The sequence below is a fragment of the Neovison vison genome, chromosome 2 (genome assembly GCF_020171115.1).
Source record: "Neovison vison isolate M4711 chromosome 2, ASM_NN_V1, whole genome shotgun sequence".
NCBI classification, from domain to species: domain Eukaryota; kingdom Metazoa; phylum Chordata; class Mammalia; order Carnivora; family Mustelidae; genus Neogale; species Neogale vison.
Window position 1 is genome coordinate 211,956,028 of NC_058092.1, and position 25,422 is coordinate 211,981,449.

General features: G+C 45.8%; 1 protein-coding gene across 1 annotated transcript in view; it reads left to right on the top strand.

Annotated features, from left to right (window-relative positions):
- The window catches only part of ABCC2 (ATP binding cassette subfamily C member 2), a 75,335-nt gene that overhangs the window by 32,066 nt on the left and 17,847 nt on the right, over nucleotides 1-25,422 (top strand). The window contains exons 9-19 of the mRNA XM_044240300.1: nucleotides 545-722; nucleotides 3,969-4,223; nucleotides 5,466-5,531; nucleotides 8,560-8,697; nucleotides 9,246-9,392; nucleotides 11,392-11,476; nucleotides 12,189-12,255; nucleotides 14,078-14,204; nucleotides 16,374-16,550; nucleotides 17,716-17,883; nucleotides 21,117-21,297. Of these exons, the coding sequence (XP_044096235.1) occupies nucleotides 545-722; nucleotides 3,969-4,223; nucleotides 5,466-5,531; nucleotides 8,560-8,697; nucleotides 9,246-9,392; nucleotides 11,392-11,476; nucleotides 12,189-12,255; nucleotides 14,078-14,204; nucleotides 16,374-16,550; nucleotides 17,716-17,883; nucleotides 21,117-21,297 (1,589 nt within the window). The remainder of the gene's footprint in view (nucleotides 1-544; nucleotides 723-3,968; nucleotides 4,224-5,465; nucleotides 5,532-8,559; nucleotides 8,698-9,245; nucleotides 9,393-11,391; nucleotides 11,477-12,188; nucleotides 12,256-14,077; nucleotides 14,205-16,373; nucleotides 16,551-17,715; nucleotides 17,884-21,116; nucleotides 21,298-25,422) is intronic.

Here is a 25,422-nt window from a genome sequence, read left to right on the forward strand (position 1 = left end):
TAGGGGAAGATCCGTGCCCAAGAGGCAGGCAACAGGGTACAGGACAGCCTTGGACCTGAGCTCTGGAGCCCCCGCCCTAGAGCCACAGGCTTCTGTGGGAGGTTCAGCGTGAGCAGGACAAGACTTTGCAGCGGGCGGGAATCTACGGGATGAATTCTCCTATAGGGGGAGTTCAAACTCGCATTGGATACAATTACTTCCTGGGCTTGCTTTGTCCAAGAACAAATCCATGTCTCCCACGCAACCTCTTTTATCAGGGGGTGGGGGAAGGCCAGGCCAAAGCCTTGCAGCAGCAGGTGTAAGGAGCATTTCTTTCATCATCCCTGCTCACAGCCACCGGCCATCCCCTTGGACCTCTGGCTGCTGCGAGGAAAAGCAAGAGCCCCAGCACAACTGTGGAGTTCTGGTCTTCCACCGGCTTTGGACCATTCTGGTCACTTTGTTAACCACAGGGCAAGGGGAGGGTAGTTGGCCGTGCGTGAGGAGGGGGGAGAGTCCCTAGGAGGCCTGACCGGACATCACTGACTTCATTTTGTTTCGGCAGGTTGCTGATCTCCTTTGCAAATACCCAAGACATCTATGCGTGGACCGGGTATCTCTATTCAGTCCTCTTCTTCGTGGTGGCCCTGGTGCAGTCTCTCTGCCTTCAGGGCTACTTTCAAATGTGCTTCCTGCTGGGTGTCACTGTGCGGACAACCATCATGGCGTCCATATACAAGAAGGTGAGTGACTTGGGTCAGAACTTGCTGAAAAAATCCCCTTAAGTGTCAGCATTGATTCCAAGGGGCTGAGAAAAATTTGAAGGAAATGGTAATGGATCTTAACACTTGATTCTGACGAGCCAGATAGCCTCCTCTGGATTTTTCTTTGCAAGCTGTGGAAAAGTGGATTCACAGACCTGGGGCATGTGTGTGATCGGGGGACACAGGGGAGGACACACACTAGAGGAGAGCTGGCAGGTTCTTCTTCAGCCAGGATCTGTTTCAGCCTCCAAGGCTTGCACACCTGTCCCTCTCTTCTTGCCTCTCTCGACAAAGTGAGAGCACCTTGCGAAGGAATGTAAGATCAGAGTGCCCCCTTGGCAGCACATATACTAAAATTGGAAAGCATTTAAGATCAGAAACAAAGCGCTGGTTTATGGCAAACTCTTAAAACCACCAACATTTAAATTAGCTACTATGTGAAACTGGGTTCATAAGACTTGTGCATCCATCTCGGTGACAATTTTGCCGAAGACTAGAATGCTTTGTCGGCCAGGGCTCCATCTCCCCAGCCCCACTTTTGCTTAGACACTGCTTTTTCTCATCTTTAGCATCTGCCCATCCACTCTCTGCCTGACTCCTTTTTTCATTTTGTAAACACGTGCTCTCTGGTTACTGAGTTCTGCAGACTTAGGAAGATTCCCATGCCTTTACGAAGATTTTGCTAATCTTCCCTCTGATATGTTGCTTTTAACATTTAACTTTCTGAGAGCCACTGTATTTTCCTCATGTCCCAGATACCAAGGTGAAATCTCATTTTGTCCTTTGAAAATAGAATCAACCCTATCTCAATAAAAAAAATAAATGAAAAGAAATGAGAATAGAATAGCTACCGTCAGTGACTATAAGCCTGGGGGAAATTTTCGTACGTGAGGAGATAGGACTTTCTATAGACTAGAACATTAAACACCAATTGCTTTTTCTTCCTCTCTTTCTTGGACCACTAGAGCATTCCATAGTGATTTCTCTGTTACAGTTCCTAGTTTTCTCCTTTGCTTTTGTGTCTTAAAACTAGTGTGTCATGGTCTCGCAGATGTTGACTTGTCCAGAGACCCAGACAGGTAGTCCACAATGTCTTTAGATCAGAAGTCTGGTCCAGACTGGAATTTGTCTCTCCCTCAATTTTTTTTAAAAATATATTTATTTATTTATTAATTGACAGAGATCACAAGCAGGCAGAGAGGCAGGCAGAGAGAGGAGGAAGCAGGCTCCCCACTGAGCAGAGAGCCGGACGTGGGGCTCGATCCCAGGACCCTGAGATCATGACCTGAGCGGAAGGCAGAGGCTTAACCCACTGAGCCACCCAGGCATCCTCCCCCTCAATTTTTAATCCCCTTATTTCTTTTGGAGAAACTGGATTTCTGCCTGTTTGCAGGATCTGGGGGTCCCTAACCAGGCCATCTCAGCCATTTCTGTCAATGTACACTTTTACAATCGTGGTGATTCATCCCCACTATTTTTGATTCTTAATATATTCCAAGTTTTAAACTGTTACATTGCATAAAGAATTTGTAAAATGGAATCCTTAATAAGACTCTCATTCAAATAAATTTTGCTACTTAGAATTTGAAATTGATTTCCTAGGTTTAGACAATGCTTCATTAATGAAATGTTATGAAATTTTTAAAATATCCATTATCAGTTCATGGTCCTGTGAAGTAACTGCATTCTTCCTATTTTACAGAGAAGTAAGGCTTAGATCATTTCACTACCTATAATCACATAATCAGGTCTTGCCCTCAGATAAGGGCTATTGGCACTAAACTATTGTCTAATGTCTCTTCTACCGTACTGAAATTTTATAGAGAATAGAATAATGATGACCTTGACGGGTAATTAGTTTGTTTGGCTTTTTGGCTTGTTATGGGAAGGAGGTGCTTGTTTTTGCCCTCCCATTCCAAAGGGGAGACAGAGCAGCTGACTGATTTCTCTAAAACCTTGGTGGCCTAACGTTTTGGAGAATTTCCCTCATTTTACTGTATAACCAAGAATCCTATTATGTTCCAAAGAAGCATGTCTTGGTGGATTAAGGTGACAGTAGAGCTTCTAAGACGAGGATGGTTGTGGATCCCTAGGACCACCCCTAGCCCATACACCATCTTTTGTGGGAATTAAAAGGCTCTCCTTCCTCTAGGAAGATGTAGCCCATGCCGGGTGGTTGTTTGGTGGTGTGAAGAAGTGCCAAGTCCCTTGATACATTTGTGCAAGGCACTGTTGTAAGTGACAGACCTGTGGAAGTCAGTCTTTTGATCTCTCTAACATGAAAACAGAAGCCCATGCTGTATGATTCAGCATCTAGATTTTGCCCACAAGTTCCTGACAATAAGAAAATTGCTTTGCTTCATTCATGAACCATGCAGCTTTCCTCTTCATGCTAAGATCTCTGTCCTTCTTGGAAATGGTTGCAACTTCCGCATAAGAACGTTGCTCCAAATAACACTGCCATATCCAAAGTCTGAAGATGCCAGCTTCAATATGTGATTCCTCCCTTCCTGTCATCCTTCAGTATCTGATGCCCTACTGCGTGCCATGTAATACAATAGTGAAATGAACAGATGTAGCCCTTGTCCTTACAGAGTTTACATCTGGTGGACAAGTAGAAAGGTGAAACAATCGCAGTTCAGTGTGATGAAAGTAATGACAAAGGTAAGCCCAGAATGTTTGGGGAGTACCCAGGAAGTACCAGCATCTAACCCAGACTCAGGAAGTCTTCGTAGAGTAAATTCCATGTGACTGACACTAAAGAATGGGAATTTTCTGAGCAAAGAAATGTTGTGTTGGGGAGGGGGTGGCAAGGGGTTCAGGGAGGTTGGAATAACCTGAAAGAGTAATCGAGGGGGTGCCTGGGTGGCTTAGTGGGTTAAAGCCTCTGCCTTCAGTTCAGGTCATGATCTCAGGGTCCTAGGATCGAGCCCCGTGTTGGGCTCTCTGCTCAACAGGGAGCCTGCTTCTCTTCCTCTTTCTCTGCCTACTTGTGATCCCTGTCTGTCAAACAAATAAATAAAATCTTAAAAAAAAAAAAAAAGAGTAATCGAGAATGAGAGAACACTGTGTGTAAGATTTGGAGGCAAGAAGGCAGAGCCCCTGGGAAAAGTTGTGTCCATGTGGAGCCCATCCTTCTACTGTGTTGTCACTTCTTGAGTTTCCTTTTTACTCCCCATTGTCCTTGGCCTTGTCCATAGATCCTAATTCCAATCTTTATCTTAGGCGCTGACCCTATCCAACCAGGCCAGGAAGCAGTACACTGTTGGAGAAACAGTGAACCTGATGTCTGTGGATGCCCAGAAGCTCATGGATGTGACCAGCTACCTTCATCTGCTGTGGTCAAATGTTCTCCAGATTACTTTATCCATCTACTTCCTATGGACCGAGCTGGGACCCTCTGTCTTAGCGGGTGTTGGGGTAATGATACTCCTAATTCCAGTTAATGGGATACTTGCCTCCAAGAGCAGAGCTATTCAGGTAAAGAAACCAAGTCACCTTCTTCAAAGTCTAAAGTCTTGGACTTACTCTAACTCTTGGGCATTTGGGCAGGCAAAGCTGATAGAAGACATTCTACCATCCCATATGAACATGGCTTTCTCTATCTTCCCTTTTCATTTTCAGCCACTCTTAAATATACTCCCTCTTTACTCATGTGAGAGGGCAGAACCTGATTAGAGAGGGGAGAGTGTCCCAGGGATCCTGCACATAAATTTTCTATCCTGCTCTGCTGGGCATCTTTAAAAAAATTATTTTTAAGTAATGTCTACCCTCAACGTGGGGCTTGAACCCACAACCCTGAAATCAAGAGTCGCACCCTCCACTGACTGAGCCAACCACTATCCCAGGGCTGTTCTTAGATCGTGGTGATTGGTCCTGTTTCCCTATCACAGCAGAACAGACCAGTCATTCAGAGCAGATGCATGAGTGACCCAAACTTTAAGCCTAACTCTTGGCAATCAGCCCAGCTACTACCAGGGGTCAGGGCTCCCTGTGCGCAGTCCTGTGATCTGCCAGAAATCCTAGGGCTCCATGGTGAAGGTGATGTATTCACTCATTCACTTTGCCTTCCTTTAGTTACAAAGAATTCTTTTCAAAAGCTTTGTGGTACATACTATTCTGGGATCAGGGCATTAAATTAGACCAAAGCTCTTGGTCTTGTGGAGCTTATGTTTTCTTTGGGGTAGAGAGTCAGGCCATCAACAGAAGTAAACAGGAAATCTATCAGGTCATAAATATGATGAAGAAAATGAAATGGGGTGATAGGAGAGCAAGTGAGTAGGTGGTGGTTTTAGATTAGGGGGTCAGGGAAGGGCTGTGAGGAAGGTACCTGAGTTCAACTGCAAATAGCAGGAGCCTGACTGTGAAGGAGCAAACCCCAAGAAGTACACCCTGGGAAGAGGCAAGCCAAGCAAAAAAAAAAAAAATAATAATAATAATTATTATTATATTATTTATTTAATTAATAAATATATTTATTAAAATATATTTAATAAAATACTAATATTTAATAAAACATGTTTTAAGGATCAGAACGAAGATGGGTGTGGCAGGAGCAGCCTGGGCAAAGGGGGTGGGAGGTGGGGGGGAGCTGCATCCCATCACCGGGCACCTCCAGTGCTTACCAAGTGGCATCCACAGGGCCGCCAGCAAACCTAGCGTTCGTGCCAAATCTGGACCCTCTCACGAGGAAGTGTGTTTTGTTTTACTTTTTCCTGGCAGGTAAAAAATATGAAAAATAAGGACAAACGGCTAAAGATCATGAATGAAATTCTCAGTGGGATGAAGGTGAGAAGTGGAGGGGGGACGCGTGGCTCTCCGTGTAAAACGGCAGCCCCGTGGGGGTGGCGGCCTTCACCGAGGCTGTTGGGGTGGTGGACGCCCCCTTGTGGGCCTGAGGTGTGTCGCAGGACCCCTGACTCCTCTGCCCACAAGTCTCCAGGTCTCCAGGCTTCTCCTAGCTGTTTTAGGCCCTCTTTCGAATGTTGATTTCTGCTTATTTACCTTCAGTGGTTTGTTTTATGTTTTACTGTAGAAATTGTCAAATGTACACAAAAGTAGAGAGAATGATCTGATTAACCCCATGGACTTCTCACCCACATCTAGCAATTATTAGCATGATCTAACTAGTTCTGTCTGCGTATCCTCTTCATGCTTGCTGGGTGATTTTTTTTTTTTTAAAGATTTTATTTATTTATTTGTCAGAGAGAGAGGGAGAGAGAGCGAGCATAGGCAGACAGAGTGGCAGGCAGAGGCAGAGGGAGAAGCAGGCTCCCCGCCGAGCAAGGAGCCCGATGTGGGACTCGATCCCAGGACGCTGGGATCCTGACCTGAGCCGAAGGCAGCTGCTTAACCAACTGAGCCACCCAGGCATCCCTTGCTGGGTGATATTTAAAGCAGATCCCAGATATTTTGTCATTTCACTTGTAAATGCTTTGTATGTGTTTCCAAAAGACCATTTTTGAACATAACCACAATACCATTACCACAACTAAAAAAAAAAATTAGCAATTTTTTGGTACAATTAAAATCTTCCCAGGGCACCTTGGTGGCTCAGTTGGTTAGGCAACTGCCTTCAGCTCAGGTTATGATCCCGGAGTGCTAGGATCGAGTCCCGCATCAGGTTCCCAGCTCCGCGGGGAGTCTGCTTCTCCCTCTGACCTCTCCCCTTTCATGGTCTCTCTCAAATAAATAAATAATCTTAAATTTTTTTTCCCAATTGCCTCCTATGTCATTTGTTTGCTGTGAATTTGTTGGAATAAGGATCCAAAAAAAAGGCCACACATGGTATATGATAGTGCTTTTTTAAAAAAGCATTTTTATTTATTTATTTGATAGAGATCACAAGTAGGCAGAGAGGAGGAAGCAGGCTCCCTGCTGAGCAGAGAGCCGGATGTGGGGCTCAATCCAGAACCCTGAGATCATGACCTGAACCTAAGGCAGAGGCTTAACCCACTAAGCCACCCAGGCGCCCCAATAGTGCTTATAATCTACGATAGACTCTTTCACTTTGGTTTTTTTTTTTTTTAACTCTTTGTCCTGTTGGAGAAAAGACATCTTATTTCCTATATTACAAATTAATAATCAGATCTAGAGCCTTGATTAGATGGGTTTTTTGTTTGGTTTGTTTGTTTGGTGGGGGTAGGGGAAGTACTCTGCAGTAGCACTGCAGGGGTCCAGGTGTGGTCAGCCTGAAGTCACCCCTTAATAGACTTCCTGCCTTTTCACCTAGAGCGGTCATCTGTGGCTCTGGAAGCACATTTTGACCCTCCCGGGAAGTTTGTAAAACCCCTGAGGCTTGGGCCCTAATTCAAACCATTTAAATTAAGCTTCTGGGGTTGAGGCTTAGGCATGTGTGTGTGTGTGTGTGTGTGTGTGTGTGTGTGTATTATTTATTTCTGAAGCTCCCCAAGTGATTCTAATATGCATCCAAGTTTGAAAACAGTCATAAAAAATGTTCACTGCCAGGTGCCTGGGTGGCTCAGTGGGTTAAGCCGCTGCCTTCGGCTCAGGTCGTGATCCCGGGGTTCTGGGGTCAAGTCCCACATCGGGCTCTCTGCTTTGGCAGGGAGCCTGCTTCCCCCTCTCTCTCTCTGCCTGCCTCTCTGCCTACTGGTGCTCTCTGTCAGATAAATTTTAAAAAATCCTTAAAAAAAAAAAAAAAGTTCATTGCCTTGGGAAGCCTGGGTGGCTCAGTTGGTTAGGCATCTGCATCTGTCTTTGGCTCAGGTCATGATCCCAGGGTGTTGGGATCGAATCCCACATCGGGCTCCTTGCTTGGCGGGGAGCCTGCCTCTCCCTCTGCCTGCTATTCCCTCTGCTTATACTCTGACAAATAAATAAATAAAATCTTCATTTTAAGAAAGTTCATTGCCTTGATCTATTAGTAAGAGTAGCAAAAGATTAAAATTTTAATTCTATTACTCCTTTGGCATTGATTAGCTGGAATTCTATAATGAAGAAGTATCTTTAATCAACTAAAATAAAATAAAGTTTGTATAGGACAGGTGGGGTAAATGCTTACTTCTTTCCCTCCATTTGGCCAGCTTTCAAAATAGTGCATTTCCTCCTGCAAAGATCACTAAGAAGTTATTTTTTAATATTTGTGTTGTTTTGAATTCAGGAATCTAAGCATTATCCTAAACTTCTTGAAAATGAAACAAGGACTCTTTTTTTAAAATTATGTTCAGTTAGCTAGCATATAGTACATCATTAATTTTTGATGTAGTGTTCAATGACTCATTAATTGCCCATAATGCTCAGTGCTCATCACCACGCATGTCAGGATGCAGAGGCCTCTTTCAACTCCCTGATATTTCTCTACACAGAGCTATCATATGCCTTTCTGCTGAATGTGGTAAATGAAAAGATAGCCCTGGCTTGGAGTCTCAGCTCTAACATTGCTAGCTTGGTAACTTTGGGCAAGTTAAGTAGCTTCTTCAACCTGTTTCCCTATCACTAAAATTGATACAATAATTCTACAAAAGTAGGGGACTCTTCCTGGTTTGCCCATAACTTTCTGGGGTTAGCACTCTGAGATCCCATGTCTTTAACAACCCCTTTAACCCCAGCAAACTGGGACAATCGATCTCACTAAGGTTGTTACAAGGATTAAGTACGATAATGTGTATAAACCGTTTTTGTACATAGGTTGTCAATAGATGTAACCCACCTTTCTATAATCATACTTCATAATGTGGATTTCTACCCTCTGTCCCCCATTTTGGAGAGCATATCCTAAAACCTGGGCAGATGAGATCTACCTGGTGTCCTTTTGGGGCAACAGTGTGAGCTGTGCCATTTTCTATCCCATTAGATCTTGAAATATTTTGCCTGGGAAACTTCATTCAAAAACCAAGTTCATGGACTTCGGAAGAAAGAGCTCAAGAACCTGCTGACCTTTGGGCAGATGCAGTCCGTGATGATGTTTCTCTTATACTTGACTCCAGTCCTGGTGAGTAACAGGAATCAGTGGGTTGGATCAGCTTCCTGAAAAGGAAGGTCTATTCTAGATAGACTGCCCAGTGCCCGTAGGCCTGACCCTGAAAGCCAGGGAGCTCTGCCCTCTCCTCAACTTCCCAAAGCTCCTATTCCTACCTCATGCCCCCCAGCTCTAGTTTCAACCTGGTGTACAATATGGTGGTCTGTCCGCCCAGAGCACGTTTCCAGGATGGTCTGCATGAAGGTGGCATCCAGGAATGGTTTGCAGACCAGGGTGTCTTATCTTCTTGAGGAGGCTGTGTGGGTCTAGAGCAGGAAGGAACACCAAAATGCGAGCCGGGAGACCCGAACTGTGGTCCCAGCTATACTGTTAATTGACCTTGTGACCCCAGGCAAGATATTTCCTCTCCTCTGGACTCCGCTTTCTCGCTTGTAACACAAGAAGGTGGAGATAATCATCCCCAAGACTGCTTCAACTCTAAGAGACTGTGTTCCCGAGACTTAGCATAAGACTGCTTGAAACCGTTGTGGAATGAATTCCTCATGACCTTGCTTTTCCAGGTGTCTGTGGTCACGTTTTCAGTTTACACTCTGGTGGACAGCAATAATATTTTGGATGCAGAAAAGGCCTTCACCTCCATCACCCTCTTCAATATCCTGCGCTTTCCCCTGAGCATGTTTCCCATGATAATCTCCTCCATTCTCCAGGTGGGTAGGATCTCTCCCTGCTAACTGATTATCTCTGGTTAAAAGCCTGACTTTCCAAAATAACTGGCCTGTCGTAGCTCACTTCCAGCTTCCGTGGGTGAACTTTCAATCAGAGTGATTTCTTTGGTCTCTGGAGACCAAGTTTGGTCTTATTAAAATCACAAGCTTTCAGAGCCCTAATTTATCTGACTATAAAATGGGAGAATCATACCGACCTCCTCTACTTACAGGGAGACAATGGTAGTGAAGGCACTTAGAGAATGATGATGAGCCCTGATACCTGGAATATTCCTAAGCCTTGCTCCCCAGCCCAGTTTCCCCCACATTTTTCCAAGGCTTTGGCGGGGGTGGGGGGGTGGGGAGGGTTGGGGGGAGGCAGTAATTTATACAGCATTAGGGAAATACGGCACAAAGGGAAAGAAAGGGTTCTCTCTGCATGAAGCCATGTGGTGGTAAAACTGAATGCAGTTCGTGAGTTTGGAGTTCGAGAGGCCTCAGATGGGCCGGAGGGAGAGTCGGGCTCCTGAAGAGTGAGCACAGTCCGCGAGACACACCGGGTATCAGCCCTCAGGAGGACGCTCGTGGGGTAGGTGGTAGACCAGTGACGTGGCCAGGAAGATGGAATGTGGTGACGTGCACTGACCTCAAGGGTGCCTGGCTTCAGTCTGTAAGAATGACGAGTTTAAGGACTCCCTGTCCCGGGAGGGTGTTAAGAAAGGCTGACCAACGGCACCTGGGTGGCTCAGATGGTTAAGTCTGCTTTTGGCTCAGGTCATGATCTCCAGGTCCTGGGATCAAGCCCCACATGGAGTTCCCAGCCGAGCAGGGAGTCTGCTTCTCCCTCTCCCTCTGCATCTCCCCCATTCATGCTTTCTCTGTATCACTCTGTCTCAAATGAATAAATAAGATCTTTAAAAAAAAAAAGAAAAGAAAGAAAGAAAAAGAAAAAAAAAAGGCTGACTAACTTAGTTATGAAGAAACTGCAGGCCCTTTTTAGGTTCAGATAGCTTCTTACATGGATCACAAAAGCAAGATCAGGAGAGGTTTCTGCTCCCTGCGTTCCCTGTCTCACAGGATGACTAAGACATGAAGAGGGTCGGCTGACCAGGCACCACGGGCAGCGGGGCACTCCCTTCTGAGGCGCTGACCCACACGGCAGCTGCCCTCAGGGGAAGGGGCTGGGCAGACTGTCCACAACTTCACTAGAACCCAGGCGGTAATGAGAGACCGGCTCCTGGCAGGCCTCCTGGGAATAGGGAGGCAAGTGACAAATGTCCTTATAAGAGCTTCTGGGAATCCTCCCAAGTTCTCCTGTTTCAGGAGACCTCAGGGTGTTCTGCCAGTGCTTAGGTCAGCTGTAGTCTGTTTTGTTTTGTTTTATTAACATATAATGTATTATTAGCCCCAGGGTTACAGGTCTGTGAATCGCCAGGTTTACACACTTCACAGCACTCACCATAGCACATACCCTCCCCAGTGTCCATAACCCAAACACCTTCTCCCTACCCTCTCCCCCCGGGCAACCTAGGTCAGCTGTAGTTTAAACCTGGGCCGTGTGGACATTTGTAAAGTCTCTGGGGTGCCATGGCCAATTCCTCTATACAGGGTCCCAGTGGTGGCTCAGTTAGGACCCAGGATGAGCCCAAGGCAGGGACTCCATTACAGAAGAGCGCACCAGGGGCCCAGTTACCAAAACCAAACAGAAGTTAGGGTTTTGTCTTAGAAGAAGACAGAAGATGGTTTCTGGAACTGGGTCCAAAGATTGGAGAGATGGCCATAGAGTTGACCCCTGAGTTTTCTAAAGGGGGCCTTCTGTCTCCCGAGGCTGAGGTGTGGCTGAGTCTTTGGTGGGTCCGAGGTACGCCGCTGTGGCACCTGGCGACCAGCAGGTTGGCATTCTGCTTCCACCTCCAGGGCTGATGATGAAGTCAAAATCCTCTCCCTGCTTGTGCTTGTCATTGGATATTTTATTCTTCAGATGCTTTGTGTCCTTCCCTAGGCCAGTGTTTCCAGAGACCGGCTAGAAAAGTACTTGGGAGGGGATGACTTGGACACCTCTGCCATTCGCCATGACTGCCATTTCGGTGAGAAATTCTGGAGTTGTTCCCCCCCCCCCCCGCCCCGCTTCACAGCACTGGCACCTTGATATGGGTGGGGGGGCTTAGGGGCAGCCAGCCAATTGACAGGGAGGGGGGGGGTTACCTTGAACCTACATTTGCATAAGAAGCTTACTGTTTTTACTTAAATTCTGTTTTCAATTAGAGCAGACTACTTAGCCAGATTGCTAAACTGAGCTGGGCCAGCTACTGTGGGGGTGAGCAGGGAGTCCTGCAAAAGATACAAAAGTCAGGATGGAGCCAAGCATGTGAACTGGGGAAGGTAGGGAAGAACATACGCAGGTTCTGAAGGTCTGAGGCCTGGGGGTCACCATGGGCCAGAGCGAGCTGTGTGTCTGGAATCCAGGGAGTGGCCAGATTTCTGTCTGGAGGTGGAATTTTTTTTACCAGGACCCAAGGCAACAGAGGGCCTGAGAATGTACCCAGAGTGTCTGCAAGTCTGGAATCTGGGTTCCTGACAGGGCTGGAAATCTGAGCAAAAGGGCCTTTGTGGGCGGGCCACCTTTGGTCTCACCCCGGGAGTTCCCCTTTGCCCTTGTTAATAGGGGAGGCAGCACCTGACAGAGGTGACCTCAGGATCCGCAGAAGGAAGCGAAGATGGACATGTGAGAGCTGAGGAGGGCAGACAGACACATGGGGATCGCCATGGGACTAAAAGAGAGGGCCTTCTTCTCCACAGACAAAGCTGTGCAGTTTTCAGAGGCCTCCTTTACCTGGGACCAGGACTCAGAAGCCACAATCCAAGAGTGAGTTGCCTCTTTCCGTATTGTTGTTCGGGATTTCCCTTGCCAGTCCTGTTCTTGGAAGATTCCACGTAATAGGGCACGTGGGAAATGGGCTATGTGCCCATGTTCAGTATAGGCTAATCCCTGGAGGGACAAACTGACGGCAAAATCCTGAGCCTCTTTCCCCATAACTGCCTCTGACTCCCCGCTGTCTTCCTTGGGGCTGAACGCCTCCAGCTAAGAACCCATGACGTACTCCAGACTGTGGATGGAGGGAGCACAGCGTTGACAAGTGGCCTAGGGCTCTGGGTATGGTAAAGGAGACACACAAGAATCCAAAATCAATTTCATTTTATCCATCCGTTCAAGAACAGTAACCAAGAATATGGCTTCCTTCCCCCCAATGAACAATGCGACTGCCTCTAACTAAGCTCCAACTTGAGTTTTACGTCTAAATAACCCATTTCCACATCCCACCTCCTCTGCCCTAAGCCGACCCTTTCCTGCCATGCTGCTGCTCACCCAGGAGTTCCCTTAGCCACAGCTTTGCTCTCCATGATTTCGGTTACCTGCCGTCAACCTTGGTCTGGAAGGAGGTGATCCTCCTCCTGACCAACAGTCTGACGGTCACTAATAGCCTAACGCTAGGTCACAGCACTGAAATTATTCACCTCCCTTCAGCTCTTCAGGTAGGCCTGTCTGATCTTGTGTCATCAGAAGAAGGGTGCGTGCGGTACCGTAGGAGAGCAAGACCGCGTTCACGTGCCTTTTGTTACACTATATTGCTCCGATTTTTCTATCTTGTTAGTTATTGTGACTTTCTTACTGGGCCTAATTTATGAATTTAACTGTATCATAGGGCTGTCTGACAGGAGAAAACACTGTCTACACAGGGTGAAATACACAGCATATACTCAGCGGCACTGAACACAGCACACACGATACCCAGGAAGCCTGTGCAGGCCAGATCTTCCTTCCCGACCCAGCAAACCTTATCTTCTCCCTGTTACACCTAGGACTTGCCACACTTCTCTCTTATTTCTACAGCCTTTCCTATGGATTCTGGAGCCTACCCCAGGAGGCATCAGGCCAGGAGCCCCTCCTCTGAACCCTCCCAACCCGAAAGCCTTCCTTTGCAGAGAGAAGACTGGACAGAGCTCCCACTTTGAGCTGAACTTCTTTTAGACCTTTACTAGCAATGCGCAGGTTCAGAAAGATTGTGAGCAAGAGACTGATATGCTCTTTGGGTCCCCCATATTCCAGGGACTCAAAAACAGGATGGGCACAGAGTTCATAGGAGTCCAGGCCAGTGAATGCTCCTCCCCAGCCAGACACAGCCAGATCTCCAGGGGACAGGGCAGGGAATGTGTGCTTTCAGCAAGTGTCCCCCTGAATGGCTATTCTCGTCGAATAACCAAGTTTGGGAAACACGGATCTATTCAACCCCATTAGTCCTTAAACGAGGGTCCAGATGAAGCGACTTTCCAAGATCACACAGCTTAGCAGTAGCAGAGTTGAGACTCAAACTCAGATCTCCAGACTCCCATTAAGGTCTTGTTCAATGGTACCATGTTGGTGCTAAGAGAATTTTTCCAGTTGAAAGCTATAATGGTACAAAGAGCTCATATAGTTGGGTAAGAAAGGGTTCACTCTCTAGCCCTTTAGAACTTAAAAAAAAAAAAGTATTAAAGAAGCATTTCAGGGTCTTCTATATCCAAGACAAATTTTCCAATCTTGAGGAGAAGTTTCCTAACACCAGACTTCCCATGGAGAGTCTGAGAAGCAGCCTGAACTATCCTTGAATAACTCCCTCCATCTCCTTCAAATACTCTCTCTCTTTCAGTGTGAACCTGGACATTATGCCAGGCCAGCTGGTGGCTGTGGTGGGCACTGTGGGCTCTGGGAAGTCATCCTTGATGTCAGCCATGCTGGGAGAAATGGAAAATGTCCATGGGCACGTCACCATCAAGGTGAGAGTGGATGCCAAGGAGAAGAGTTCTGACATTCAAGTGTGGGCCACTTAGTGCTGCTTTCTTGTTTGGGAGAATGCACTGAGGAGGAGAATCTGCTAACCGCTGTTGTTGTCTTGCTGTTGGTGCTGTCTTACGGACATTTGTTAGACTTGCAAACTGTAGATCTTTGCCCACACATAGATTCAAACTCCGGGGCAGATTCTGGAAACCTGCGGGGTTTTGGTTTTTTGTGTTTTTGTTTTTTGTTTGTTTGTTTGTTTTTAAAGATTTTATTTATTCATTTGACAGAGAGAGACACAGTGAGACAGGGAACACAAGCATGGGGAGTGGGAGAGCGGGAAGCAGGCCTCCCGCCGAGCAGGGAGCCCGATGTGGGGCTCAATCCCAGAACACTGGGACGACGACCCGAGCCAAAGGCAGCCTCCTAACCAACTGAGCCACCCAGGTGCACTGAAACCTGCGTTTTTAATGTGGTCCCCAGGTGATTCCCATATGTATACTTAACTTTGAAAACTTAAACAGAGCCGTCTTCCTTCAAAGTATAGGCAGTTCTGCTTTATCTGTGTTTCTAAAAGCATCATTAAAAATTTACATAACTTTTGGGGCACCTGGGTGGCTCAGTTGGTTAAGTGTGCTTTCTCATGCCTTCATCTCAGGTCATGATCCCAGGGTCCTGGGATCGAGTTCCGCATCAGGCTCCCTGCTCAGTGGGGAGTCTGCTTCTCCCTCTGCTTGTGTTCTCTCTCTCTCTCTCTCTCTCTCAAATCTTAAAAAAAAAAATGTAACTCTATTACCAGGGTACCAACAAAACTAATAACAATAATAACAATTAAAACAGCAACATTGTAAATTACACTCAGCATCACAGTTAGCCCTAGACTGCCTACCTGCTCCTTTGAGAGCGTGGTCTTTGAGGTCACTGCTTCCAATACAGAAACTTGATACCAGGTGTAGATATCTTCATCAGTTTTTTTAAACAGAGAAGAAATCTTTTCATAGTAGCTTCATCAGCACTCTCTGTTTTCCCAGAGAGTTAAATTTAGGGGAAATTATAGGTACTTGGAATCATTTAACCAGTCACTACTTGCATCCAAAAGAAAAAAAAAAGTCAATAAGCTTTTTAGCTTTTTTCTTTAAGATCTTTGTATATTGCCAAGCATTTTTTTTTAATTAGGAGAGACCTTTCCCCTGATTGTTTGACACTGACATGCTTAGAAAATGAAGAACTAACGCTTCTTTCACATTACCCTGACACTGTTCCCTGATTTACCAATCGCTTATGAGCTAATTTACATTAAATAAACATGCAGTATAGCAGAACAGACTCTATAGATTAAAATCTGTTTCCTAACTTCTTTTTTAAAAAGATTTCTTTATTTTAGAGGGCATGTGAGTGAGCGGGAGCGGGGCAGGTGGAGGGAAAGGGAGAGAGAGAGGTCAAGAATTTCAAGATCCTGGGTCACGAATCCAGGATTCTGGGATTGAGTTCCTCACCAGGCTCCCTGCTCAGGGAGCCTTTGTCAGGCTCCATCTCTCTTTGGACATGATCTGCTTCATGCATCAGCCTGCATCGTAATTCAAATCTCTTGGTTCTTCCTAAAATATCATCTATATTATCTCCTGTGTCAGTGTTAGCCCTCTATTGGTCTTAGGAAACTCACTGGGGACTGACTGAAAAAACCCCTGTTTGGGGCACCTGGGTGGCTCAGTGGATTAAAGCATCTGCCTTCAGCTCAGGTCATGATCCCAGGGTCCTGGGATGGAGCCCCACATCGGGCTCTCTGTTCAGCGGGGAGCCTGCTTCTCCCTCTCTCTGCCTGCCTCTCTGCCTAATTGTGATCTCTCTCTCTCTTTAAAAAACAAACAAACAAAAAATCCCCTGTTCTAGGAGCAGCATGTGCATTCATCCCCCAGTTTTGGGGATCATGACTACAAAGTGATAGTAAAAAAAGGGGGGAGGCGTAAATGAAGAATAGGGTCTCAAATCTTTCTCCCTTGTTGCTACAATACATACAAGCACATTTATAAATATCAGATGCTCAGTTAGCCTAACATTCATCTTTTCAAATCCAAGTTCTGTTTTTTCTTCCCCATCCTCCTATTCCTTCCTCCAACCCTGCATATCTGGAGAGACGACTGTCACATGCTCTGATGCTTCCCATCTAGGGCACCGTAGCCTATGTCCCCCAGCAATCCTGGATACAGAATGGCACCATAAAGGACAACATCCTCTTTGGATCCGAGTTCGACGAAAAGAGATACCAGCAGATTCTGGAGGCCTGTGCCCTCCTGCAAGACTTGGAAGTGCTGCCTGGAGGAGACCTGGCTGAGATTGGAGAGAAGGTACTTGGAATTCCAAGGGACCTTGAAGGGTGAAGAAATGGCCAAGACAAAAAAAAAGTGAGGATGGCGGAGAAGACAGGAGGACAAGAGCTGGCCGGTTTGCACAGTCGGGTTTGAACAAATACCAGAAAACGCGAGTTTATACAATATTTGAAAATTAAAAATTTGTAGCTGGAAGCAAATATCAGATTTGTGTCATCTAAAAGAAAGCTGATGAGGATCTGAGAGGCTAACCAACCAGTGCCTGGCCCAAGGCTGACCTCACAGGGAGGGGAGCAGAGAGGCAGGACCAGAACTTGTGTCCTAACTCGACCTCCGGATGTGAGTGAGGCCCAGAGAAAGGTCTGATAAATCTCCTTCACATGCTTAGAAATTTAGTGTGAATGCTTTTCTCAGGTTATTAATGCCTTTCTTAAAAACAGATTTTAAACGACTTTACTGTATCCATTATATGGTCACAGCATAACTGGTTACATATTTAGGGTGTTTTCAACTTTCCTCCCTATTACTAACAATGAATAGAGCAGCTTTCGGGGGACAAGGATCTTCAGATATGAGCAGATTAATGAAGATATGGCTTGAGAATGATTTTGTACATTAATTCAACATACATTTACTGAGGACCTACTATGTGCCACACACTATTTTAAGTGCTGGATTTACATCCGTGAGTTAAATAGAGAAAATCTGCCCTGATCTAGTTTTATATTCCCATGGGGATGGATACAAAATTCATAAGTAAATCATATAATAGAAGATGGCTATTCTTCTAGCCTGGGTGGCTCATTTGTTAAGCATCTGCCTTTGGCTCAGGTTATAATCCCAGGGTCTTGGGATAGAGGCCCACATCGGGCTCCCTGCTCAGTGGGAGGCCTGCTTCTCCCTCTCCCACTCCCCCTGCTTGTGTTCCTTCTCTCTCCATGTCTCTGTCAAGTAAATAAATAAAATATTAAAAGAAAATGGTACTTTGGGCCTACAGTTAATAATTGGGCCTGAAGTAATATATTTGAATCTAAGTTACTTACTTATATAAAGGAACTTATAAGATTCTAAAGTCCTTGATAACTTATGGGGGCAAATCTCTCCCTTTCCCCTCCTTAACAAATAGTGTCTGCAAAGGCAGAACTGTGGAGTAGTGCTTAACAGAAATTATTTTATTCTTCAGGGTATAAATCTCAGTGGGGGTCAGAAGCAGCGGATCAGCCTGGCCAGAGCTACCTATCAGAATTCAGACATCTACGTTCTGGATGACCCCCTGTCGGCCGTGGATGCTCATGTGGGAAAACATATTTTCAATAAGGTCTTGGGTCCCAATGGCCTATTGAAAGGCAAGGTGAGAAATTATTTAAAGCAAAGAAGACATTGGTGTGGGGGGTGGGGTGGGGAGACACATGTCCTTGGACTGCTGCTGTCCTGAAGCAAATTTCCTTACTTACCTGCCTCCTAGGCTGCTGAGCACATACAGTGTCACACTGGTCTCCCAGGCGAGGACCCATGAAAGCCTCCATCTTGAGGTCATGGCTTCTGCCAGAACTGTCTAATTGGAGCCTTATTCTGTGTCTCTGACATTGAGCCTCTTAGGATGATCGATTGTGATAAAAGGCTCCTTGAGACCTGTGGTATAATAAGGAATACATTTGGGTTTTGTCTCCAGGTCCTGGCACAGACCCCCTAACCCTTGGACTTTGCCGAGTAATAATACTAGGAGTGGTTTCTGTTCATAAGCCTGAGGAGTGACTTGGGATGTGTTCCCTCGACGCGTCAGGACAGGGCTGTTGGAGAGAGAGCCCAGGTGATGGGCGGGATAGAACTTCCAGCCCCACCTACAAACCTCTGGGGATGGACGGAGGGCCTGAAGACTGGGTTACAAAAATCTGTGGACAATGGGATTCAAAGGGCTCCTGGATTGGTGTCAGTGCCACAAAGGTCCTGAGCGGATGGCCCAGTTGGTGAGAGCAGGGGAGGCCCACAGGTGCTCCCCATAACCCCTTCTGTTGCTCACTTTGTGTTTCTTCCATTTGACTCTTCTTGAGTCGTGTCCTTTACAACGAGCTGACAAACCCAAGTGTGTTCTGGAAATCTGTGAGCCACTCTAGCAAGTTATTGTTCACGAGGAAGGGACTTTATAGCTGGTTGGTCGGAAGTATGGGTGGCGCAAGAATTCCAACTGGCATCCGAGGTCAGGTCCATCTCATGGGCCTGAGCCCGTAAGCTGTGGGGTTGGCGCTAATTCCAGGAAGTCAGTGTCAGAATGGAACTGAATCGTCTGAAAACCTCCCAGGGAACCCAACAAGTCACCTCACTGGTGGGACAGAGGTCATCCTGCAGGTTTTAGCGCTCTGCTCTATGAAGGCGCTTCCCCAGATGCCCCGCAGGATGTAGGAATGCTGTGCCTGGAAGGGATGACTCAACATAAACATAAAAAAAAAAAAAAAAATTTCTTTTTTTTTTTTTTTTTTTTCTCACTTCTCCAATCAAGACATACAAATGGCGGGCGCCTGGGTGGCTCAGTGGGTTAAGCCGCTGCCTTCGGCTCAGGTCATGATCTCAGGGTCCTGGGATCGAGGCCCGCATCGGGCTCTCTGCTCAGCAGGAAGCCTGCTTCCTCCTCTCTCTCTGCCTGCCTCTCCATCTACTTGTGATTTCTCTCTGTCAAATAAATAAAATCTTTAAAAAAAAAAAAAAAGACATACAAATGGCTATCAGACACATGAAAAAATGTTCATCATCACTAGCCATCAGGGAGATTCAATTTAAAACCACATACAGATACAACCTTACACCAGTTAGAATGGCCAAAATTAGCAAGGCAGGAAGCAACGTGTGTTGGAGAGGATGTGGAGAAAGGGGAACCCTCTTACACTGTTGGTGGGAATGCAAGTTGGTGCAGCCTCTTTGGAGAACAGTGTGGAGATTCCTCAAGAAATTAAAAACCAACATTTCTTGAGTATTCGTTATGTCCCAGGCTGGTACTAAGTACTTTGATTGCATATCCTCCCTTGGTTCTTGCAATGCACCTGAGAGACAGCACTGATGAGGCAGCCAGAACAAATCAGAAGAGCCCGTGTTAGGTGAAGACTTGGCTTTTCTTACCACGGGCCACTTAGCACATCTTCCCGGACACAGTGGGCTAAAAGGGGAAGGGGCTAACAGAGCCCCTCAAGGATTTGTGTGTTTCTCACCAGCAGTAAGTGTAGAATGAGGGCTGTCAAGAACAGCTCCCTGAGCATTGGTCAGTAAAATTCCATCTGTGTTTGGCCTGTTTCTTTCAAGACTTTTTGATTGCTGCTGATCAGGATAGGTGGGCTGCTGTCCCACTGAGGCCCTTTGCCTCTTTGGATCAGCGAGTCAACAGGAGCTCACTCTCCATCCTACTCCTGGTTCTGACTCCTGTCTATAAGTCCTCTTGGCCCCATTTATTCATGAACTGTGTACCAACCTGTGCCTGACTTGTTGCAAAGACTGGGCATACACACATGAAAAGGCCTGGTCCCTGCTTTCAAGTAAACATACAATCTAATGGGAAGACATACAGAAAAGCAAACAATAATAATAATACAAGAATTATTTTAATGGCAGTCTATACAAACTATAATAGAACCATTGCGGGGATACCCAAGTCTTACCTGGGGACTCAGGAAAGGCTCCCAGAAGACTTGACTTTGAGCTGAGACTGGGAGGGTGAGCATTTCCTGGGTCTTCTAGATATGACGGATCTGGTCTCTGTGGGGTCATGAGGTAGAGAACAGAGGCAGTGGCTTGGGTCCTCTCTCCAGAGGCCCATTTCAAGCCCATCCCCTGTCTGAAACACATTACTAATCCATGAGTGTTTTTCTTTCTCTGACTGGAGTCTCTGCGTCCTTGGTCAATGTGGTTCACAAGTACACAGGAATACAAGGGATACCAACTCTCCCGCACCAGGGAGGGCCTGAGCTGAAGACAAAGTTGGATGCCCCTGCTGTGTCTCTAATGTGCTGAAAGAATCTGAGCATCTCTTGTTAGTTTAGTTGGTTAGCTGGTTATTTGAAGGGGAAGTTAGTTAGCTAGTTATTTGGTTTGTATGCATCAGTTAAATTGATAGACTTTGATCTCAAGTGACAATCCTAAGCCGCCAGGAGGCTGGAAGAATTTGTGTAGGGAAAACCGCATATCACTACAGAAAATAACTGAATATATCCACCAGGGAAGGAGTCTCATCTTACACACAGGGTCTGGTGTTAGGATTAGGTGCTGGAAAGGAAAGAGGAAGGAAAAGACATTAGGTGGTCAGGGCTACATTTTGAAACTGAGACCTACTTTGAAACAGAATTAAGATGACTGATTCTCTTTTCTTCTTCTTCTCCTCTTTCTTTCTTTCTTTTTCTTCTTCTTCTTCTTCTTCTTCTTTTTTTTTTTTTTTAAGAACAAGTCAAGGAAGGTGATAGACATTCTGGGTAATTGGAAGTTAGCTACCCATAGTTAGTGGGAGGTTAGTTTCTTTCCTTTTTAAGAGCAAGCCAAGGATGGTGGTGGCCAGAGCATCTCACTAAGGGAAGGCGATGGTACAACTCACTGTTGTTCTTTCAGACTCGACTCTTGGTTACGCATAGCATTCACTTTCTTCCCCAAGTGGATGAGATCGTGGTTCTGGGGCATGGCACCATCTTGGAGAAGGGATCCTACAGCTCTCTCCTGGCCAAGAAAGGATTATTTGCTAAGATTCTGAAAACATTCACAAAACAGACGGGTCCTGAGGAAGAGGCCACAGGTATGTAAGGAAGAATGGAACAGGATAAAGCTTGGGTGTGGAAAGGGTAGGACTGGTAAACTGCTATCTCCTTCCTGAACTATTCAGTATCCAATAGATTAGATTTGGAAGTGAATTATGCAGAGATCCAAAATCTGTTCTTTCTGTATTTTATGTCTCTGTAAAGAAACACAGTCTAAAAACTCTGTGCCTGAGCCAAATGGGAGGCTCATCTTGCTCATATGGTCTCTGACATGCAGTCGATGGACACTAGAAGGGTATGACTGAAGATTTAGGGTTATTAGCCCTTGTGGAAGAAACACTTGTGGCTTCAGGGGTCCCCTTTTAGGGATGCTGTGCTTCTATTGATTCATATTACCCATCCCATCCCACCCACCCTGAATCCACTAAAACCACTTCCTGGACAGCTTCATAGGCTGGTCCCAAGTGTACACAGAATTTTTCTTCAAAGATTTTATTTATTTATTTGACAGAGCAAGATCTCAAGTAGGCAGAGAGGTAGGTGGTGGGTGGGGGAGGAGCAGGCTCTCTGCTGAGCAGGGGGCCTGATGCAGGGCTCGATCTCAGGACCCTGAGATCATGACCTGAGCTGAAGGCAGAGGCTTAACCCACTGAGCCACCCAGGCGCCCCTGTACACAGAATTCTTGATAAGCCCTAACAAAGGCATCTGGACCAATATACCAAAACCACTGGGTGTTTCAACTCAGGAAAAATCATGGTAGCTGCATGGTCTCACAGTGTAACATAGGAATAGCCCCTAATACCACCACTATTGGGATCATCAATTAGTTCTAGTCAGCAATGGAGCCCTGATCTCTGAGGACCTTCCCAAGGATCTGCCAACAGTAGTCCTGTACATAGTCCTAGGTATCTACTTCCATAGCAATCACCAGCAGGAGATCAAGCCTGAGAAAGCAAGATCTGGAGAGTGAATTCCAGAAGTCAGTTGGGAGAGGGAGTAGCTACAGAGCCTGCAAGTGAGGGCTCATGCAGGCATTGAAGTCAGGAAATGCGATGGTTCAAAACCACCCTGGGGAGCTCAAGAGATGGAAAGAAAAGCCTAAACCAGAAAGTCTATAAGTGTTGGAGGGATAGTGCAGGAGCAAAAAAAGGGATGATCTGGGTGACAGGGACTGGCAGCCATCCCAGGAGACCAGGGTAGGGGCACTTCAAACCAGCAGAAAGGAAGAAGCCAGAACTTTCCATCAGCCTTTATCTACTCTAGGGACTGGTCTGGAGAAAACTAAAAGCCCCTGCCTGGGGAGCAAATGTCCCAAGTCAAAGGGCGGTATCTGATGCTTGATTCCCCTGAGTCACTGCTTAGTCAACCACATCATCATGACCTGCTTCAACAGTTTCCTTATGCTAAGTCTAGCCTTTTCCCCCCTCCCTTTGGCCGTGATCAGAGTTTCCAGATTCTGTTATAAACCCACATGGGTGGATGGCCCCTTTGAAGAATCCTGTCCTTTATGTACAAAGATCAGTTTGCAAAACAGCTCATCAAGCCTTTGTCCTGGTAGACACTGAGTAACTGTCTGAGCGATGCCTGGCACGCTGCTGCTGTTGGTTCTGGGACTCAAAGTTCAGACCAGTTATGGCAGAATGAAGGGAAGGGCAGGAGGGCAAGGTGACCTGTATCAATACTGGTTTGGTATATTAGTTTCTTAATTAGCTGGCATAACAAAGAACCACAGACCAAGTGGCTTAAACAACAGAAATTTATTTTCTTAGGGTACTGGAGGCTAAGTCGCAAATCAAGGTGTTGGTAGGATTCGTTCCTTCTGAAGGTGATGGGGAAGGATATGTTTCAGGCTTCTCTCCTAGCTTCTGGAGGTTTCTTGGCAGTCTTTGGCAATTTTGGCTTGGAGACACACCACATTGTTCTCCGCCTTCATCTTCTCATGGGATGCATGCGTGTCTCTGTGTCCAAATTTCCCCTTTGTATAAGGACATCAGACATAATGGATTAGGAGCCCATCCTACTCCAATCTGACCTCCTCATAACTAACTATGTCTAGAATGAGCCTACTGCCAAATAAGGTCATATTCCGAGGTAGTGGAAGTTAGGATTTCAACACACAAATTTGACAGCAGACACAGTTCAGTCTATCACACCAGTCCTCTGACATACCCAAATTCATATCTTTCTCGTGTGCAAAATACATTCATGCCATACCGACACCCACAATGTCTTAATTATTCCAGTATCAACTCTAAGTCCAAAATCTCATCTGTCAGTCCGAAGTCCCGCATGTCAACATTTGATTCATGCAAGTCACTTGTGGGTGAGACCTGGAGTCTTGGGGCAGAATTCCTCTCCATCTGTCAAGCTGCAAGATCAGACAGGTTATCTGCTTCAGTAGTGAAACAAGCATAGGACAGACATTCCCGTTCCAAAAGGGGAAGATCAGAAGGAAAAAGGGGGTCATGAATCCCAAGCAAATCTAAAATCTAGCAGGACAGATTCCATCAGATTTTTAAGGTTCGATTATGATCTTGTTTGGCCTGATGCTGTCTGTTGTTTAGGCTCAACCTGGGCTGGTGGTTTCAACTCCTCCACCCCTGGGCAGTGGTTGTACCCTATGGAACTGAGGAGTAGCCAACCCCAGTGTCATTGTTCCCTTTACTTGAATGATAACACAGCCCTCCACAGCTGGATAGCTCTATTAGTACATTTTCCGCCTCTAGAATCCTAGAAGTCTGACAGTGTTCCTTCGTTTAGTCCTGTCTCTGTCCCCTTCAGTCTTAGCATTTCTGCTAAGAGGGTTGGTCGGATTAAGTCACATACTCAATCTCCTTAGTAAATCTGCTCTTGAGCCTTGCTGGTGGATTTTTCATTTTCATTATTGTGCTTTTCTAGAATTTGTTTTCCTTTTTAAAATCTGATCTCTTTATTGATGTTCTCTATTTGATGAGAACTCATACTTTATTTTTTATTTTTTTTATTAAAGATTTTTATTTATTTATTTGACGGACAGAGACCACAAGCAGGCAGAGAGAGAAGGAGGGGAAGCAGGCTCGCTCCTGAGCAGAGAGACTGATGCGGGGCTCGATTCCCCGACCCTGGAATCATGACCCGAGCTGAAGGCAGAGGCTTTAACTAACTGAGCCACCCAGGTGCCCCTCATTCTCATACTTTAGATCTCAGACATGGCTTCCTTTCGTTCTTTGGACATATTTATAATAGTCAATTTGAAGTCTTTCTCTGCTAAGTCCAATGTCTGTGCTTCCATGGGTACAGTTCCTGTTGACTGTTCCTCCCCACCCCCACCCTGTATATGGTCCCATGCTTTCTTCTTTGTATGTCTCACAATTTTTTTGTTGAAAACTGGTCACTTTAAATAATGCAACTCTGGAAATAAGATTTTTCTTCCTTACCCTGCCAGAATTTGTTGTTGCTTGTCCTGTTTAGTTTCCTGAACTAATTCTTATGAAATCTGTTTTGTTTTTTTGTTTTTTTTTTTTTGTCCTATGTGGCCACAGAAGTCTCTGCTTGGTTGGTCAGCTATTGATTGGACAGAGATTTCCTTAAGGGCCTGGAATCAATAAGTCACTCAGCTTTTTCTGAAAGACTTCATGGTGGGAGGGAAGGCATGTCCCTAACACGCCAATAGGCAGTTGACAATTCTACTTCACCTTTTTTTCCTTCTTGCCCAGAGTCTGAAGGTTAGCCTGGGTAAGAGAATATGGCCTTCTCATGTCTGTCGTGCATGTGCACAGCCCTAACCGTGCGTACAGCGTTCTAGATTGCCAGGAATACATTAAAAATATCAAAGATCTCTAAGGGTATCTTCTTCCCCAAAAACTTAAAAGTTTTTGTTTAGCTTATTATTTGCCCCAACTGTTATCATCCCTTAGGCAACTCCGATGTTAAACAGTTGCTGCTGATTATTTTAGCTAACTCCAGTAAGTCCGGTCCAATAAAGACAAGCCCTGTGAATCACTTCTCGGCCTTTTGGCTAAGATCAAGTGTAAAGACCAGCCCTGTGAATGGGGTTTTCTAGAGAACTGCAGGCAGGTCAAATAATGACAATTCTCTAGGGATTGAAATTGGTAATCCAGGGGCTAATGGGACTAGTAATCACAACTGCAACTTTTTACCCAGGCCTTTTTTATTTACCTTT